Below are 20240 nucleotides of genomic sequence, written 5' to 3' on the forward strand. Positions count from 1 at the left end.
AATGTTTCTTGTGGCACATTGGTTGGGTTGTTAACTACTTGTAATTGAGCCTGGCTCTTTTGAAAAATAAAAATGACAAACATATGACACTGTAACATATAGAAATTAACACTTAGAGACATCATTAAAATCTACTTTTCTCTCAAAAAAATTGGGCAAAGGATCTGAATTGAGACGTCTCCAAAGTGGACATACAGATGGCCAAGAGATATATGAAAAAATGCTCAAGGCCACTAATCATCAGAGATGCAAATTAAAACCACAATGAAGTATCACCTCACACCTGTCATAACATCTACTATTAATAAATCAACAAACAAGTGCCTGAGAGTTTATGGAGAAAAGGGAACCCTAGTGTACGTCTGATGGGAATGCAGACTAGTGCAGCCACTGTGGAAAACGGTATGGAGTTTCCTGAAAAAGTTAAAAATGGAACTGCCTTTTGACCCAGCGATTCCACTTCTAGGAATATATCCTAAGAATCCCGAAACCCCAATCATAAAAAATATATTCATCCCTATGTTTGTTGCAGCATCTTTACAATAGCCAAGATCTGGAAACAGCCCAAGTGCCCATCAGCAGATAAGTGGATTTAAAAAAGCTGTGGAACATTTACACCATGGAATATTATGTGGCTATAAAACAGAAGGAACTTTTACCCTTTGCAACAGAATGGATGGACCAGGAAAGCATTATGCTGAGTGAAATAAGCCAGACAGAGAAAGACAAGTACCATGATCTCAGTAATATGTGGAATCTAATGAAGAAAACAAACTGATGAACAAAATGGAGCTGGAAGCATGGACCCAGGGAACAGACTGGCTGGAGCCCAGGGGCAGAGGGGTGGGGTGACTTGATAAAGAAGGTGAAGAAATAGCTAAAGAACATATATGCACACCCCATGGACAGGGATAATAATTTGGTGAAAGCCAAGGGAGTAAGGCAGGAGTGGGTGGAGGTGGCCAAAGGTGGGGACGGGGGGAAGGGGGATATTTGCAATAATGTCAACGTTACAAATTTTGATAAACAGCAACAAAAAAAGAAAGGGCCGGTATTCAAACCCCAATTGCACTCCTACCATGCTTCGGAGACAATTCAAAGGGGGGAAAAATCAAGAAAAACAAGTAGAGATAGAGGCATCATAATCAAAACAAAGCTAGACCAAAAACAGAAAAACAAAGCACGCGGAGAAGGGGCCCGCGGGGGGGCTCGGTCGCCGCTCGGCGCGGTCCGCTGCGCTCCGCACGGTCCGCGGGCGCCCGCTCCGCCCGGCACGTAGAGAGGCCCGGACCTCCCAGAGCCTAGAAAGGCCGCGGCGCCGCGAGGGGCGGGGCGAGGCCAGCTTCCGGTTCCTAGAGCAAAGGCCCCACGTGTTCCGACCGTCCAGGCCCCGCGCGACTCGGATCCGGTGGCGCCGCAGCGGCCGGGAGTGGGCGGGAGCGGCCGGCCGCGCAGGGGAGGAGCCGCCGAGCTGTCGGAGCCGTGAGTGCTGGCGGGCCGGGCCGGGCCGAGCGGGCCGCGCGGGGCGGGGAAGAGGGGAGCGGTCGGAGACCCCGCCCCCCGGTCCCGGGGAGACCCTGCTGTCCCGGAGAAAGGGCGGCGGCGGCGGGGCGAGGAGCCGGGGCAGGCGGGTGGCCGCGGCGGCCTCGGTGTCCCGGCGGTGGAGCCGGCCCCGCGGGGACGCCCGCGCGCCCCCGTGCCCCCTCCGCCCCCGGGCCTGCGTCAAGCTGAGCGTCCGCGCCTCCCGCCGCTTCCGCGCCGGTGCCCGACGAGGGAGGCGTGAGCGGGCCCCGTGTTTCTCCCCGCGTTTTCCCGCCCCACCTCTCCGGTTGCCCAGGACTCACCCCGCGTTCTCCCGGCCCGGACGAGCCCCGTCTCTTCGCCCCACAAACCCCGGGTCCAGCACGCGCAGACATGCTGCCCGTGAGCGCAGGCCGCGGAGGCCGAGCGGCCGCTGCCTCCCCTGCGGCCCCGGCTCCGGGCAGCCGCCGGCGCTGCGCGTCGCCGCCCTCACCCTCGGCGGGAGTGTGCGCGCCCCGCTTTTTGTCTCGTTCAGCTGAAAGTTTGTTAGTTTGTGCGCCGTGGACACGCCGCGTTCTCTGAGGTGCCAGCCGGCCTTCGCCCTCCCGGGCACGGGGTGTGCCCGCCTCCGGGCGCGCTGGTAGCCCTGCCTGCCCGGGCCCAGCGCGTGGCCCTGGATCGCCCCCCGCCCCGGTGCTGGCCGCGGGCGCCCGGGCGCGCACTCCGAGGCTAGGCTTAGAGCTGTTGCTTTTCTCTGTCCACACTGCAGGTGATGCCCAGGGCGGCCTCGCTCGGAAGGTGCAGGAACGCTAGTGGAGACCCTCCCTCCGCCCAGCTCCTCTTCCAAGCCGCCCTCACGCATGAGCCTTGATCCAGAAGGCCGCTTCGGAAAGGTTGTGGGGTAGCCGTGGGAGGCCTGTTGCTGGGAAGTGTGTGGCAGCAGAGCAGTTAGGACTTGTGGCCATGTGTCCTGAGTAACTTTCTGCTCTTACTAGGCAGCGTAAGGAGGAGGCCGGTTTGGAGGGAGGAAGGGAGTTTTTCCTCCTAGGACCAAACACCTGGGTTCATAGTCTTTGCCTCTTTCTCCTCCATCTGTAGCCCTTTTGCTCCCTTTGTATACACTATACTGCAGTAGACAGTCGTTTCAGGGGCACAGCAAGGTTTACTATGACGTGAGGGGCTCGGGTATTATAGACTGCAGGTGAGGTAAGTTGCAGGTTTACATTTTTCCCATTTAATTTGGCACAGGAGCAAAACATAACAGTCCTATACTCTTTGTACTTTTACACACTCTCCTTTAAATTTGGCCAACACTGGAAAAATTGGATCCTTTCTGCTTGAACCTCAGATTTATTTCCTTTGCCTTAGGTACTGGTTCTCAAACTTACGCATCTTAAGCACCTGAAGGGCTTGTTAAAAACACTGATTGCTGGGGCTGGCCCGAGTTTCTGGTAATAGATCTGGGCTGGATCTTGGTAATTTAAGATTCTAACAAGCTCTTAGGTGCTGGTGCTGCTGGTCTGGGTTTCTGACACAGAACCACTGCCTTTGGCCAAACTTCTTCACATAAACCTTTTAGTGGTTTGGGGATCAAAAGACCTGTGTGTGAGTACTTCTGTGCTGGAGACTAGTAATATGAGCTTGTGTGAGTAATTGAACCACTTACATCTGAATTCTTTCATTTGTAGAATTAAGAAAGTATACTTTTAAAAAAAACCCAAATGCTACATTATCTTATGCCAAATTGAAGATGAAATATTAATAAGTTTTTCCCTTAATTTTCTTATTTCTCCTGTTAGGAGCTTCTGTTTTGATCATATAGCTAGCTTATACTCATAAACTAGGCTTTTGCTGTGAATCCCTAGTATGTAAAGTCCCTGATATTTCTTAATTATATATTAAATTCTTTAAGATCAGAGCCTATGCTTTTTCCACCTTCTTTGCCTAGCACCTTGAATTGTGCAGGGTTCAAGTGATGCTCAGTAGGTATTTGGAATGGACAAACTCACCCCATGCCCTCCTTCCCTTGAAGAAGTTTTTTCTGCTAACCCTGTGCCACACAGTAAAGCAATATATGGCTATGCCAGCTGGTTTCCCCAGGAGATTGGAATAAGTACTAATGCCAAATGCCTGTAACCATCCCTGTGAGAGGTTTATTACCCAGAAGTGCTGGCATCCACTGATTCTGAATTTCAGTGTTTCTATATCCAAGTTGGTAGAGAAATAATTAAATTCAACATATTTATTGAGCACCCTTTCTGCCAAATGTTTGGCAAAGTGTTAGGCACTGGAAATATAAAAATGAATAAGGAAGGCCTTGCCCTGGGGCAGGGCTCACAGCAGGAGATAAAGATGCTAAATAGTGCCCACAGCAACAATGGCATGCTGGGATTACTTCTGCTTTGGACCCTGATTTGGTGAAAACCTGACACTTCTCAGATTCCTCTGGTCCAGCAAGCGTGGATCCCATCCTTGACCATCTCATGCAAGGGAGCCTTGGGAAAGCAGAAGGAAGTGATCTAGGTACAGAGCAGGAAGCATCTGGACTAGAATATTAATCACAAAACTAAAAACCTAGTTAATGACTTTTGAATTGACTGCTCTGAATTATCCATGTTTACACCTCAGGCCAGCCTGTATTTATAATGTCCTGTTATTTTTTATTAAATAATGGTTCCTCTGTGTGATTGGCATTGACCATGTTCATTATAGTAATTCATCGGATACAGCTAGTTTAACCCAGGCTGCCAAATGAAAGCTGCAGCATTATCAGGATGGGAGTCAGGTGTGATGATTGCCCTTTTCCTATTTCAGATTAGTTTGGGTTCTGTTTTAACCTGGGGCATATAGATGCCTGTTTATAGGCCGTTAACCACCTCTGGGTAACAACCCTTACTTAGGGTTAAAAAGCCTAATTTCGTGTTGGAGATTACCCAATATGATCATGATGGCCTTGTATTTAATTCTGGACTCTTAAAATCTGTATTTGACCTCTAGCCTGCCTCAACTCTGTCTTGAATCCCTCTTACCATCCTAGGCTAATACAGTAGGGCCCAAGTACTCAATAAAGCCATATATCCTTGTTCCTCTCAAAACATCTCCTTTATCACCATCATAAAGCTGGATGGTTTCTCAAAAGATGATCTAGCTCTCTGCCTTTAGGTCTCGGAGAATCATCTACATTTCCAAGATGAGTTGATATGACTTGTCAAAGATAACACATCTTTAGGAGGTAGAACACAGGTCACCTATCTCCAAAGGCAGAACTGTCAACTGTTCAACTTCCTGGGCCTTTAGTACACACCTATAGAAAACATTTAAGTAAAAAATAAAGTGAGTTATAATAATTTTATAGCTTTATTTTACATTTTTCATGTTTACATTTACTCTCAGTGATGTTTTTATACCCATTTTATACTTTGATCCTAACCACAAAGTCTATAGAACTTGAGGGTGGATGGGGTTTGTATCTTAGCCTCTGCTGACCTCACTGCATTTCCACCCGTATTTCCCTCTGGATTCTTCCTGGCTTCCCCTCCTCCACACCTTACTCTGTTTCTTTGAAGCCTGTTGTAATAAGCTTTGAGCCACTTCTCCCTCCCCGTGCTTCTCAAATATTTTATGTTGAATCTAATGAAGGAGAAAAAAGTTTAAGTGGCAAAAGTAGTTTTTAAACATAGTTTGATGCATACTGATCATGATGTGTTCAATAGCCAAAAGTCAGTGAATGCATTTCCTTTTTATTTCTCTTGCCCTCTGAGATAAGTTGTTAAGGGACTTTTTGGGCATACTAAGTGTTTGCTTCACATTGCCTCCCTCCCAGTTACAGGGAGGGAAGGGGACTATGATATTGATCAGTAGAAGCGTTGCTAATATTGTTTGGCAGGATTTCGTGTAACTGCTTATTAAAGTTGATTTCAATTTTGGCTTTAAGTTTCCAGCCCTTGGAAAAGGATCTTATTTAATCCTAGCTTATAACTGCCATCAAAGCAAGGACTCTTCTGGTTTAACATTTTACTTTTGATATAACAGACAGAAATTTTATCCTGTATATTTTAATTTTTTTATAATTATGATGAAATAACAGACTATTTGCTTAACATTTAAATCTTGCCACCTTTCCTAAAGGATTTAAAGTTGAAAAAAAGAGAACAGATATATTGAGCATCTGCCCTATGCCAGGCTCTATGCTGAGTGAATCTGTACGTTACTTCATTTACTCCTTAGGACACCCATGTGAGGTAGTATGAGCCACATTTTGAAGATGAGACTTAAGGAGTGTCGTGTGGCTAATAAATGAGGAGAGGGATCCAGCACTGGGCTCCAAAGCCCCTAACCATTATATGGAAAGCATGGATAAATATTTTGTGTATAGGACAATTAACATTACAAAAGAATATTTCCAGTAGAAGGGTCATACTGGGATAATCTTTAGTTTTAAAGAACAATACAGCATTGGAAAGGGGCAGTTAATAATTTTTATTAGTTAATTTCTATTCTAGAACAAAGAGAGGAGTTGTTGCAATGACCTAGTGAACAGTCATATTCAAATTCCTAGGTTATGGGCCTGAATTAGTGTAAAAGATAAGAATGGAGATTGGAAGGGATATAGATGTCTGCCGAATGTAATCATTTGAACTTTTGTAATCACTGTTTTCTTCTGAAAATTATTTGCTACTAAAGAGGTCACCGTCTCTCCTTTAGACAGATAATACATGACTACAAGCCTTGTCATTTAGGCTCCAGAATATTCACTGCAAGTAGTAACATTTTAAGCTAGAGAAGCACATACCCTTCCATTGCCTGCAGTTTTCTGTTCTTGTCAGTAGAATTCAGTTAGGATCTTCCCAGGCCTGTGACACATTCAGATAAGAAGCAGAGACAGCTGGCCAAAGACTGGAGAAAGGTCTTTTCCACATCTTCCCCCCCATTTCTGTCTGATACATTTTAGAAATACACAATCAAGAGATGAGATGTGGGGTTTAGGCTTGTGAAACATCTCTGCATTCATCGTTTCAGAATCTTCTGGGACCAAGTCTTTCCCTGCACCACCTGCCTCCTGTTCCTTCCCATCTCTTGCCCCACCAAGGAGTCCCCTTCCTCCCTTCATTCTGCTGCTGGTGATCTGTTTGCCTTCATCTCAATTTCTTATGCTGCCTAAGTAAATACAACAAGCATTGGAAATCTGAATTTGTGATTCTGAAAGGCATTTTAAAATGGCAGCTTTTATGTGGTGCTGTTACATTTTTTTTCCTTTGGAAAGCAAAGCTCTGTGATAGCAGAACCCTTCTGTCAATACATACCTCATAGACTCCATAGTAGGGAATCTCTTGTAGCTAATACGATGTGAAAACAATGAGGGCCCCCAGTAGCTTCACTGGGCATGCGTTCTCGGATTTTTAAGATAATAGAGGTCCCTTCATTAAGCCAGAAGACCCTGGGTATCAATTCTGTCCTCTCTCCCTGCCTTGCAACACTGGGGGGAGAGGGGGGTGACTGGAAGCTTTGTCTGGATAAATAGTCATTATTGTAGTTTCATTAAATTACTGGATGTCTGGTTTTGTGCTTATTAAAGTTTATTTAAATCCTCAAAGTAAAATGATTTTTTCCCCAAATGCACAGCTTTGTGTGACTTGCATTTGGATTATCCCAGGGCAGCCTGAAGACTCCTTGTGATGAGCTGTGGTTCCCTTGTGTTGGGAGCCACAGAGCGCTCGGTGTACTCACAGTTCAAGCAGTCAATGATTCGTCCTTAGACATCCCTTGTCCAGCACACGGTTTGCTGGGTAAATAAATAAGAATTAAAAGACATGGTATCCATCCTTCCAGAGAAAGACTTAAAAAACTTAAGTGTTCTGTGTGCTTTATGTCCCTGTCCTCAGAGCTTTACAGTCTGGTGAGTTAAACAGCAAGATGAACAGTTTTTACCGCACAAAAACAGATACGTATGCTGTGATGTGGGGCAGTGTGGGTGGATCAGGGAGGCATCCTGAGAACACTGAAACTGAAGGTTGAGTAGAGTTAACCAAGTAACGGGGAGGAAAAGGGTTTTCAGGCAGAGTGAACAGCATCTTGAAGTCCCGATGAGAGCGTAGAAGAGAGACAGACAGTACTTTGAAGCAGTGACATTTAGTGGGAGTGGCAGTCATGGGCAAAAAGAAGAGGTAGATGCCCGGCCGGGCGTGGCTCAGGGGTTGAGCGTCGGCCTAGGATCCAGGCGATCAGGGTTTGATTCCCGGTCAGGGCACATGCCCGGGTTGCAGGCTCGGTCAATGACTCTCTCATCATTGACGTTTCTCTCTCTCTCCCTCTCCTGTCCTCTCTCTGAAATCAATAAAGATATATTTAAAAAAAGAAAAAAAGAGGTAGGAGCCAGGTCTTGAAGGGCTTTAAGAATCAAATCATAAAGAAGTTTACACTTTATTCTGTGAACAGTGTGAAGCCATTGGCTGGTTTTTTATGTTAGTAATACAAGCGGACTCCACCAGAGCCCAAGGAGATTTCAGGCCAAAATAAAGGCTTCTAGAGTTTGGGGTCCTAATACCTGTGCTACAACAGGGAGACATGAACTGGGGGTGGGGGAGGTATATGTACTTGAACCATCTGACAGCCTGGAGCCTTGAAGGACAGCCCCTTGCTTGGAAATCGGTCCAGTGATCAGTCAGAAGGGCATGGCAGTGGAACCTCCATAACCTTGGTAGGACAGAAATCACAGGCACAGGCCCAAATAATACCAGCTTAATTCAGGAACTCGGAGAAATTAACATGAAAACTGATCCAAGATCATTGAAATCAGTAGTGTTTAGGTAGAAACAAGTGAAATTCTATACAAAGAGCTCACTTTTATAACCTAGGGCTCTCAGAACTCCCAGTGTGAAAACAATCTCATTGAAGATGGGCATAACATTTTAAAAATTACAAACTGCCTGAGGAAATAAATCACCTTGAGGTAGAGACAGCAAATTCAATAGTAGGGAAATTAGCATATGAAGATCTAGAGAGGGGACTCTAAAACAAACTGAAAGTGTGTAGTAATAGTAAGTATTTTAGGGTAATGGAAGAGGAAGCGTGAAGAGCAGTGGGATACAGATCATAAAAATGAGTAATACGGTCCTTGAAATTACACACTTGGGCAACAGTGCATTCGACACAGCTGTTAAGAGTGGATTGAGAGCTGTCTGAGGCAGTTCTGTTGAAGCACAAAAGGACTGAAAAGCAAATTTCTCAGGTTACACGTGGAGACTGCAGCTTGGTCTGGAGGGGCCAGGGCGGCGATACCGGTGGTAAAACTTGGACCCAGTCACTCGTTCAGCACTTGAGTGCCTGTTGCGTGCCAGTGAGGTGTGGGAGCGGAGGATGTTGTCACTTATTTTAAGGATTCTGGTAATGCCTTTTAGTGGCCTGACCAGGTAGTGGAGATGAGATGGATGAATCTAAAAGAAGTTTAGAGGTAGAATTAACAAAATGGGTGAATAATAGAGTAGAAACAATGGAGAAAAAGGCTGATTCTTCTGTTAAAGTAGGAAGAAAACTTCAAAGTGGAGGTTTATTCATTTAAGTGCATTTTCGTTGTGCGCTTTATTGTAGGTATAGGAGATTGAGAAGCAAAGCCCCTTCCTGCAAGGCGTTTCGCTGGAAAGATAAAAGGGCTCTTTGATGTGACAGATACTGTGATAGAGATGTACCAGGTTGCTGTGGAATCACAGTGATTTCTAACTATGTTTAGGGATGGGGGGAGGGGATCAAAGAAAACATCTCAGAGGATGTGAAGCCTGAGCTATGCCTTGAAAGATAAGTAAAGTCTAACCTAGTGAAGGGTAAAGAGTCAGAAGGAACTACACGTTCAAAAGCCAAAGGACGTTTGTGTTCTGTGCATGCGCACACGTGGGTCTGTGAAAGGACTGAGAGGAGGGCGAAGGGGGTAAGATGAGGGTACACATAATATATGGTACTCGGAAGTTTGTATTTCACTTGGAAGACAGGGAGGGTTGATTGAGGGTGTTAACTAGGGACCAGATTTGCCAGAGCTCTCTCTTTGTGACTGGTAACTTGAGAGTAACATGTCTGGAGGCAGCCAGCTCACGTTTGGAGGCAGTTTTAATCCAGAGGAGGACTGATCCAGACCCAGCCTGCAGATCTTAGGGATGAAGAAGAGGGACCTGTCATGAAGAATCAGGAACACCATGCAGCAGTGAGGGTGGGGTGTAGATGCCATGCGGAAGGAACAACTTCCTACAGGCCTGGAAGCCGGAGAAGACCCTGTGCATTTGTTACAGCCAGGGAGTCAGAGTAGGGTAAGAGGTGAAGGAGGAAATGGAGCGAGAGCTGCTTGTGAAGAGCTGCATGTCCTGCTGAGGATTTTGGAACTGATCTTACAGTAAGAAAGTATTTTATCCTCATCTGAGGATATGTGTTGTTGTTTTTATTTATTTGAGAGAGAGGAAGGGGGAGAGAGAAGCATCAGTGTGACAGAGGAACATCGATTGGCTGCCTCTCATGCAGGGATCAAACCTGCAACCTTTTGGTGTTCAGGATAATGCTCCAACCAACTGAGCCACCCGGCCAGGGTGGAAATTATTTTTTAAATGTTGAGTGATGCAGTTGGAACTATAATTTAGAAACATTTTAAGAAGTTAACTTTGGGGTGCCATCACTGTTCTAAGCACTTCACATAGTGATACATTTAATCCTCAGTAATTCTGTTCGATGAACACCATAATTACCTCCATTCTATAAATGGGGGAGCAGGCCTAAGGAGGAAGAATTTGCCCATGACCTCGCGCACCTGGTGAACAGTAGAGCCAGGGTTCAGACCCCAACAGCCTGACTCCAGGACTCGCCCTCTTAACCTTGCACCCGAGGTGTTTCAGCCAAGGTGCACATCCAGACCACACACAGTTTCTAAAGATACAGCTGCCTAGATTGAATCAGAATGTCCAGGAAAATAATGTGTGATACTGTTCTGCAAAAGCTCCGCAGGTAATTTCGTTTCCGTTTGCTCACAGTTGAGTGCTGCCAGGATCCCAGTTAGGAGGTTATGGCATGGCCCAGGCAAGAGATGAGGGCCCAAACTAGAGCAGTCTGGGCAAGAAGAGGAGGGAACTGATCCAGAGCCTTAAGAGGTAGATTCAGTTTAATGAGCTGTAAGCAATGGAGAAGAGTCAAAGTTGAACCCAAGGATTACCAAATTGAATCTTGACGTAATGAGTGACAATCCAGCCAAGGCAGGAAGGGTTCCAGGAAGAGAAGAGGGTTGGGAGTAAGACTAATGAATTCAGTTTTGAACACTTGGGTTTGAGTGCCTGTAGGTCTTCCAACTAAAGATGTCTTCACAAGAGAAATGTTGCTTCTGGGGCGCTGATGTGCCAGCCACTGTAAGTGGCTTTCCTCCCTCTAACTCATTCAGTCCTCCCCTCAGATGTCTCAGAGTTCCCATTTTACAGAATAAATTAATCCTGGGTATGATTCAGTTCAGAATGAACTTCAGTAAGGCCTTTTCTGTCTATTTCAGCCATGTTGGTGTGTCTCTTCTGAGAAGATACATTCTAGTTTATGTGTGAATGTGTTTGTAGAGCAGACCTTGGTCAGTACCAGTTTTTAGCAGGTGATTATGATGAATCCTTGCTGCTGGCCGTTTTCCTTTTAGGTTCACAAGTCCCATGAAGTAGAAATGCAGTATTTTTCTATGGGTGTGAACATACCTTCGGCCTAGTCATCCTATTGCAACTAGATCTATTGTCAGTATGGTCATGAGATTTGGGGAAAGGAGATTTAGTAGTTTGAGGAAGTGTTACATGTGCATGATTATGATTAAATTCATAACTGCTATCCCTGTGTATAATTCTAAGCTTATACTGTTTGTCTCTACTTCTCTACCCCAGGTCCTCGAGGTGCCCAGGCTGAGACTGGGGGGTAATGACAGTGTGAGCTCTAGATGGTGTGAGACCAGCCCAGAGCCAGAAAATGGCTGCGGCCTTGGAACTGGAGGACCAGGATCTGTGGGAAGAAGAGGGGATTCTAATGGTGAAATTAGAAGACGATTTCACCTGTAGGCCAGAATCTGTCTTGCAGGGGGATGACCCCGTGCTTGAGACCTCGCACCAGAACTTCCGGCGCTTTCGCTACCAGGAAGCAGCAAGCCCTCGGGAAGCTCTCATTCGACTCCGAGAACTTTGTCGTCAGTGGCTGAGGCCAGAGAGGCGGACAAAGGAGCAGATCCTAGAGCTGCTTGTGCTGGAACAGTTCCTTACTGTCCTGCCCGGAGAACTGCAGAGCTGGGTGCGGGGCCAACGGCCAGAAAGTGGCGAGGAGGCAGTGACACTGGTGGAGGGTTTGCAGAACCAACCCAGGACACCAAGGCGGTGGGTGAGGAGGGGGAGTCCTGACCTGTGTGATGTGGAGGGGGACCATTTGCTCAAAGGATGGATTTGGGAGTAGGGCTGACAGGGCCCCATAAATCACCCTTTAAATGTAATTGGCTCTGCCCTTGGGTTGCGCCTAGATCCATAAGCCCCATGAGGCAGACGCAGTGTCTGTGTGTGTGAGTGTGACTTTCTTGCTTTTTGAAGCACTTCTTAGGGACTACCTTAAGGCTTTCATCCCCCCAGGGTTATGTGGCTTTGGTTTTCCTGTCTTTGGATGTTGAATCTCCAGTTCCTGGGGAGGAAGATTTTGTCACTTTCCAAAGGTTCTCAAAAACCTTCAGTCACAGATTCCCACTCAGGTCAAGAAGGCAGGGAAGCAAACCACGAGGATTGCTGCGGGTGGGGTAGTGGAGATGGGAAGGACAGGACCTCAGCCCTGCAGGATAGAGACATGGTGAGGGAGGTGAGAGAGCAGTGCAGTATCTGACCATCCCTGCTTTATTCTGGTGAGGATAACTTTCAGCAACTCCCTGCGTGCCCCAGTGGAACTGGAGGTTCCCCTCTTCATCTGGGTCCCTCTGGGAGTTTTTTTCTGTTGACAGCTTCTCCTAAAATAAGCTCTGAGGACAGCCAAGACTTTCCTCCTGACTCCATGGTGACTGGAAGTTGGAATTATTCCCAGGTGACTGTCCATGTTCATGGCCAGGAAGTCCTGTCAGAGGAGACAGTGCATCCAGGAGCAGAGCCTGAGTCACCTAGTGAGCTGCAGGATCCTGCGCAGACCCTGACCCCCGAAGAGCTTCATGAGGAGACCACACAGAGCCCAGACCCGGGGGCACCAGCAGAGCAGAGCCTGTGCCATGAACTGGAGCTCCAGCCCCTGCAAGAGAGCGGTGGGAAGCCTCAGCAGAGTGCGGGGAGGGGGAGCACTTCTATACCAGCAAAGCTGGGTAGAGGAATAACTCATAGGATCCAGGGTGTTGAGGAGACAGCACCAGCTGGAGTCCCCATGAATAGGGCTAAGCTTAGAGAGCAATGCTCTTGGTCATCCTCTTAGCATCTGATAGTTTATAGGTCATGTTGGGATTACTTGAGCTGCCCTTAGGCCACTTTCTTGATTCCCACCTCCCACCAAAGGTGATGGGGGATGCTCAGTTCTTTGGCAGTTATAGGGGTGCACTGCATATTGCTGATTTCTGCCACCTTTTCTTTGTAGAGGTTCCAATGCCCCGGGACCCTGGCCTTCCTGAGGAGAGGAACACCGGAAACCCAGAGATGGTTGCCCTTCTTACAGCTCTGTCACAGGTGCACCCTCCTGTCCCTCAATTCCACAGAGAATTTGAAGGACCTTGCGGTGTTAGCCATATGCTCAATAGGTCAGACAGGACACAAATTTCCACTCTTCTTTTCTCAGCTTAAATTCTTAGTTCTTCACTTGTGGGGAGAGGGGGGTTGCATCTAATGAGATAAATTATAATAGTCTCAGTTGGATCTACAGGCTCCAAAACCCCTTTATTTGCCACTGACCAGAGGGACTAACTGAATGGGATTATTTTGTAACATTCAAGTACAACTTAGACATTGTTGAATGAGGGTTTGTTTTGGTTTTTAGGAATAAACTTGACAGTCATTTGTAAGGGTGACTGCTGCAGAAATGATTTCTGAAATTGCATGGTGTACTCTAAGGATTGCATTCAGTCAGGCTACAACATTGATGAAGACCAACTGTAGTCAGAGCCCAGAAACTAAGCTCTGTGGCTGTGGGGAAAAGGAATAGAATTTGTCTGTGTTTTTAGACTAGTCTTGCTGAAGAAAAAGTCCTGTGTATGCCCTGTAGACATCGTACATGACAAGGGTGATTAGAGATCAGTTGGGGGAAGCTCCCTAGAAAAGACAACTTTATAGAAAGGTAAATGGTATTAAAGCATCAGATAGGGGGTTGAATGATGACTTTTAAGACTTCTTTTGTAAATAAACAATACTGTCAAGAAGAAGAGCATAGTTGTGAGAGAAAGTAAGACGAGGGAGCGGGAGTAGGCCAGTGTCAAAGTGCAAAGTCAGGAAGCAGTGAGACAGGGTGAGACATTTCCTGAAAGGGAGCCAGGGATCCCATTTGAGTTACTTTTGTCTTCTGGGTGGATTCTGCCTATACCAGAGACCTTCATTCCAGGCACTGTGAGGCATCACATTTTAATTGGATCCTGCTGTTGTTTCAGGGATTGGTAACTTTCAAGGATGTGGCTGTATGCTTCTCTCAGGACCAGTGGAGTGATCTGGATCCAACACAAAAAGAGTTCTATGGAGAATATGTCTTGGAAGAAGACTGTGGAATTGTGGTCTCCTTGTGTAAGGAAGTTTAAGTGTTTCTAGAGTGTTCTGAGCACAGAGACCTTTCTCCTGTTGGAAATTATGGGGCCCTAGAGCTTAGACTGTATGTACCACACTTCTCTTATGCCTGCCCCACCAATGAGATTGAAGGATTAGCTGAGTAAGATGATATCCTTCTAAGTTAAAGAGAAGAGAAAATGCTTAGAAAGTAGTTGGAAACTTCTAATAAGAAAATCAAGTTATAATATTATAGCTTTAATATATTTGAGGTAAGCATGAGTTTTAAAACAAGCAATAAAAGTTGGAGATAATCTACTTATTTGAATATGGGAAAAGAGAGTAGCATTTACAGTTGTATAATTACTGAGTTATAGGTAAAAGGCAAAAGCTATACAGTACTTAGTTGGGGGTGCTCAAGCTAAAGAGACCAAAGATTTGATCAACTGACCTGGCTGATCTGCTTTTAACATGGCATTGTTTAACCAATCGTAATGTCCTATTTCCCCTCTCAAACAGCATTTCCAATCCCCAGGCTCGATGAGATCTCCCACGTTAGAGAAGAAGAGCCTTTGGTTCCAGATATTCTAGAGCCTCAAGAGCCAGAAATTCTGAGTTTTACCTACACAGGTGAGGAAAGACAAAGGGGATCTTCCTCCCTTGAGCTGGTGGCTCTTTCAGTCAGTGCTCCTCTCTCCCCATGGGGTACTGCCCTCATTGGTTCTTGTGGTTCGCCAGGCAGTACCACCATCTGCCTCTAAACACCAAATTCTCTGATCCTTTTCCTCCTCTTACCCTGCCCAGCATTCGTTTGAGGTCTGTGTAATACAAAATGGCGAAAGGAAAAAAGTCAGGACTTTTGGAATTGCATCTAAACCGTTTATTAAGCAGTTCAGTTAAACTCTAGATCCTCAGTCTCCACATTTGTGAAATGAAGATGATATTTGTCCAAATTAAGGCTATTGACAGCTTGAGATAACATAAAGTGCCTGGCATATGATGGGCATTCAGATGACTATTTCCTTTTTTCCCCCACATCTAGTTATGAAATATGGGCTTCTCACTGTGTGGTCTGGGCCTTCCAGAACTCTGTTTTAAAATCCCCCCATTATGTAGAAGGCATCATTACCTCTGTAATTTTCTCTCTTCACCCTCTCTTCAGGAGATAGGAGTGAAGATGAGGAAGAGTTTCTTGAGCAAGAAGATCTGAATTTGGAGGATCTACACATGTCTGTTTCAGGAGATCCAGAAATCCACCAGACTCCAGATTGGGAAATAGTCTTTGAGGATGATCCAGGTAGACTTGATGAAAGAAGATTTGATACAGATATTTCTCAAGTTAATAGTTTAACTGATCTTCGGGAAACCATACCTATTTACCCCCTGTTAGGGAGACCTCATGGCTGTCCTATATGTGGAAAAAGTTTCACATGTAACTCCCACCTTGTTAGACACCTGAGAACTCACACAGGAGAAAAACCCTATAAATGTATGGAGTGTGGAAAAAGTTACACACGGAGCTCACATCTTGCCAGGCACCAAAAGATTCACAAACTGGACACCTCTTATAAATTTCCCCTAAACCAGAAGAATTTGAATGAAACCCCCCCTCTGGTCCCAGCTGAGAAAACACCTGTTGAGAAGCCCTATAGATGCGATGATTGTGGAAAACACTTCCGTTGGACTTCAGACCTTGTCAGGCATCAGAGGACACATACGGGAGAAAAACCCTTCTTCTGTACTATTTGTGGCAAAAGCTTCAGCCAGAAATCTGTGTTAACAACGCACCAAAGAATCCACCTTGGAGGCAAACCCTACTTGTGTGGAGAGTGTGGAGAGGACTTCAGTGACCACAGGCGGTACATGGCACACCGGAAGATTCATGCCGCTGAAGAGCTCTATCTCTGTAGTGAGTGTGGGCGATGCTTCAGCCATAGTGCTGCATTTGCCAAGCACCTGAGAGGACATGCCTCAGTGAGGCCCTGCCGATGCAATGAATGTGGGAAAAGCTTCAGTCGGAGGGACCACCTCGTCAGGCATCAAAGAACACACACTGGCGAGAAACCATTCACATGCCCTACCTGTGGAAAGAGCTTCAGCAGAGGCTATCACTTAATCAGGCATCAGAGGACCCACTCAGGAAAGACCTCCTAGCTAGGACCCCATGTTAGGAGATCTACATTCAGCCCCAACCCAGGGATAGGCTAGGAGAAGCACTCTGGTCATCCCAGGGAGACCTTTACTAGGGAGTCTCCCTGACTTGCCCAGATTGACATAACCTCTTCCCACAATTAACTAAACCCTCCTGGGCAGAACCTCCCAACTTCTCCTTAAGGAGCTATTTTGCCCAAAGTACAACCTGAATTGAGGTTTCTCCTTGACTGCAGTGCTCCTGCCTCTCCTGTGGGTATGAGGTAAGAGAATTAGAAGTTTTAAGAGTTGCGGTTAATGTTTTCCCAAAAATGGGCTGTTAGATATCCTAAAGACTACTCAACAGCCTCAACTTAAAGTTGCCCGGGACAACAACTTAAGTTTGGTAAGGCACCAGCCTGTGGGCTCTCCTTACTGGGCTCAGATCTTAAAGCACACAGCCCTGAACTCAAGGCCAGATATTTGCAAACTGATTGCTTTGCCACCCATTCACAGGATAACTACATCTCACTGACTCACTTCCTCACCATGCACTTTCCTTGATACTGGGGAGAGATGGGAGAAGTGTTGGGGCAAAAACCTCAAAACTGCTTCCCATGGACCTTGTCAGGGAGCTCTGTTCCCCACTGTCAGTGACCCCAGGTACCAGACGCTGCTGAAAAGGAGGCCTTGTCAGAAGCCTCTTTCCTTGTGGGTGTTTTTTTTCCTGTCAGAGTACTCATGCTGTCAGCCTTCCTACTGTTCTGCCAGTCTCAGTTTTGTCCCTAGCACCTTTTTTACTACAACTGGGATATGGCATTTGGGTGCCAAGGGATTTAGTAAGGCATCATTAAGTCATACTGAAAACATTTACATTCCCACATATGTACAAGCCCACCCACCCCACCCTCTTCACAGGAGTTTGTGAGGGAGTTTTGGAACAGCTTCAACTTACAAAGGCAATATAATAATTACAGAATAATGATTGACTGGGTCACATCACTTACATGAAGAAAACTGGAGAAGTTATGAGACCATATTATGGAAAAATTAAAAAGCTGTTGCCGCTGGCCAAGGCTTTCAAGACTACTTTGACACCTAACCCCCAAAATGCCTACCCTGGTTCTCTGGTATTAGGAAAAATTATGAACCCCAGCACCTGGGACCCTGAAGCATTTACCAGGAGTAAATGGCTTTCATGTATTTACATTGTTTGCTTCTTACGTGATTTCATTCTCATGTAATTAATAACTAAATAATACTATCTCATGGCCCAAGGATCTCTGTTGCCTGATAGAGGTTCCATGGAAGTGAGGCTGAATAATTACGAACCTTACCTGCTTTGATTGTGGGAGTGGCAAGGACTAGGGAGACTGTCCTCCATAAATAGAGCACAGGGTATGGGATTAAAGCATGAGAAGAGGGAGACACCTGTGCCTGGTTTCTTCTGATTTTCAATCCGTGTGTGCCAGTGTATACCAGAGAAATACAGGTGGGATAACAAGGCCGCAACCCTAACAGCTCAACAAGGAAATTCTCATTTTGGTTAGTGATACTCCAATTGACCGGTTTGATTTTAATACCAGTCAGCCATTGTCCTTCGGAAATACATGAAATAAATAAAAGTAACACTGGCAGCCAAGTTCCCTGGTGTCTGAAACTCCATCTTACCTATTCACTTTGCAGGGCTTCAGGTTCCTAGTTCTGAGCATCATTCACACAAAGAGATGAGAGAGTACAGAATAGTTTTCCATGATAGAGGAGGTGTGGCACAGTTAGCGAAGCCACAGGTGGAACATATGCACACAGGTAAGACCTGAGCCTGGAGTTTGCAGAAGAGACTATCCTAATCTGCAAACATTTCTGAACCATAGCTCTACACAGTTTGTTCTGGGGGAAATGTCAAAGCTTAAAAAGATAATTTCTAGCTACTGCCATTTATATGGAAGCTGTTAAAATTCGGGCAGTAACAGAACAAACTACCTTATTTGCTGATTTCTCTAAATTATTGCAATAAATGAAAATCTGTTGAGAATTCTACATAAGGAAAAGTTTGAGAGACTGGCCCAGTTTGTTGGAACATAGTTTTTTATTGCTGATTCCCCTGCAAAATTTCATATGCTAACACTCAATCTCTGGTCTCATAAATTACTGTATTTTCTGAGCTTCCTGGAGGGACATGCCTTCTAAATCTGAGCACAAACTGGCCCTGTGCAGCAGCAGTGCCAGGATAAGATAGGAACCTGGAGTGAACAAGCATACAGCTGAACATAGGAAGACTCAAGCACAGGATAGTCTTCCCGTTTGAGGGCCCCCTGTGGGGTTTTCTTGAGCACTGATACCCAGTGTTCCTGAGGACCAAGACACATTTCTGAGGAGGAAAAAGGCAGGGTTTTGAAGATACTGGGAGGAAGCTATAATGTGTAAATCAACAACCTAGAGAATTGCTAGATTGTTGGAAATGGTGGAATGATGAGCCAATAAAGTTACAAAATTAAAATAGTATTCAAATATTTGGCCACTGGTTTAGGAATAACGAAAGGATATTTGACTCCTCCATCCCAAAGTCCCATGAGAAATAAATAGAAAAGAGAGAAAGGCAAAATAAGTTTTTAGAACTTTGGCTTCAAACTGGAGCAGAATTGTAAACTCCAGTGAACTCCTTGGAGAATTTATTAACATCAAAATACGAGGACTGAAGCCCAACTAAGTGATGGCTCTGGTAGAAGATGCCTTTCCCAAGGGGCAGCAGAAATGTGGCCGAGAAAATGCCCCACTGAGTCCTGCAACGTTGGCAGAGACTGTTGGCTTCAATCCTCTCCAGTCAGGATGAGGCAGGAAAGCGGGAGGAGGGAACAAAGGCCTAAGCTCTTACCCCTCCTCTTTCCCATCTTGGCTGAAACATCACAGATGCGGCCTTCACTGTCCCCCGCTCCCCCCTCCCCAGTTTCCTAGCTGAGAGGACCAAATCCCTATCTGGCGAAGAGGGGTACGGGCTAGCTGCGTTGGCGGTCACCCCTCCAGTGTCAGAAGCCCGGGACCACCCTGTCTCTCCCCCCTTGCCCACATTTAATAAACACCTACCCAGACCTTATGGGGGCGTTTTGTTCACTGAGGTCACCACTCATTTCTTGAGTGCGTACTATCGCTTTAATAAATTTACTGTGCTTTGCTAAATACTTTTGTCAGCTCTCGGATCCTTTCTTGGGCCGTGACAAGAATCTGGACCCCAGTATCAGATTGAGGCCTCCCCTGGCCTCCCCAGGTGCTGCTGACATCAAGGACTGCAGTCAGTAGGTCACCCCTTTCCATGAGGGAAATGAGATATGTCCCCCAAAAGCTTTTTTTTTTAATCCTCCCGTGAGGATATTTTTTCCATTGCTTTTCAGAGAGTGAAAGGCGGAGAGAGAGAGAAACATCAGTGCGAGAGGGACACATTGGTTGCTTCCGCATGGGCCCCGACCAGGGCAGGGATTAAGCCTGCAACTGAGGCGTGTGCCCTTGGCCGGAATGGAACCCGGGAACCTTCCGTCCACAGGCCAAGGCTCTAGCCACTGAGCCAAACCAGCCAGGGCCCAAAAAACTATTTCGATTCACCAGACACCCAGGGCAGACAGCAACCCTGATGAGAGTTCATTACTTCCCTTGATGGTTTCGTAAACCTAAAGCTGGACCAAGAAATGGTAAATTTCGACGCACTGTGCTGATCAGTAATTTGGTCTCCTCGACACCAGTGTTTTAAATTGTTTAGTATAATAGTTACCTCTGAGACAGGTTAGGAAGAAACTAGGAAAATTCCCTGGCAAGTGGAATGAGGAAAATGAGACAAGTGGCCTGAAGAGAACACAGGAAGGCTGAACATAAAAGCACTCCTCAAAATGAATGGTCCATGGAGCATGG

General features: G+C 46.0%; 1 protein-coding gene across 2 annotated transcripts; it reads left to right on the forward strand.

Moving 5' to 3' along the window:
- Positions 1 to 2195: 2195 nt before the first annotated feature.
- ZNF202 (zinc finger protein 202) lies at positions 2196 to 19245 on the forward strand. 2 transcript variants are annotated; one of them, XM_016217468.2, is made up of 7 exons: positions 2196 to 2414; positions 11403 to 11886; positions 12568 to 12778; positions 13102 to 13190; positions 14102 to 14231; positions 14730 to 14840; positions 15373 to 19245. In XM_016217468.2, the coding sequence occupies exons 2-7, from the start codon at positions 11485 to 11487 to the stop codon at positions 16362 to 16364; spliced, it is 1935 nt and encodes a 644-aa protein (XP_016072954.2). In that variant the 5' UTR covers positions 2196 to 2414; positions 11403 to 11484; the 3' UTR covers positions 16365 to 19245. The 2 variants fall into 2 exon arrangements, with proteins under 2 accessions (XP_016072954.2, XP_016072955.2); XM_016217469.2 differs by lacking the exon at positions 2196 to 2414 and adding an exon at positions 5439 to 10643.
- The last annotated feature ends 995 nt before the right edge of the window (positions 19246 to 20240 follow it).

The sequence above is a fragment of the Miniopterus natalensis genome, chromosome 20, assembly GCF_054644295.1.
Source record: "Miniopterus natalensis isolate mMinNat1 chromosome 20, mMinNat1.hap1, whole genome shotgun sequence".
Lineage (NCBI taxonomy): Eukaryota > Metazoa > Chordata > Mammalia > Chiroptera > Miniopteridae > Miniopterus > Miniopterus natalensis.

Coding starts and splice junctions, on each gene's coding strand:
- ZNF202 (XM_016217468.2), top strand. CDS start 11,485: ATGGCTGCGGCCTTGGAACTGGAGGACCAGGATCTGTGGGAAGAAGAG. Junction 12,779..13,101: donor CCAGCCCCTGCAAGAGAGCG/GTGGGAAGCCTC, acceptor TTTTCTTTGTAG/AGGTTCCAATGCCCCGGGAC. Junction 14,232..14,729: donor TGGAATTGTGGTCTCCTTGT/GTAAGGAAGTTT, acceptor CCTCTCAAACAG/CATTTCCAATCCCCAGGCTC.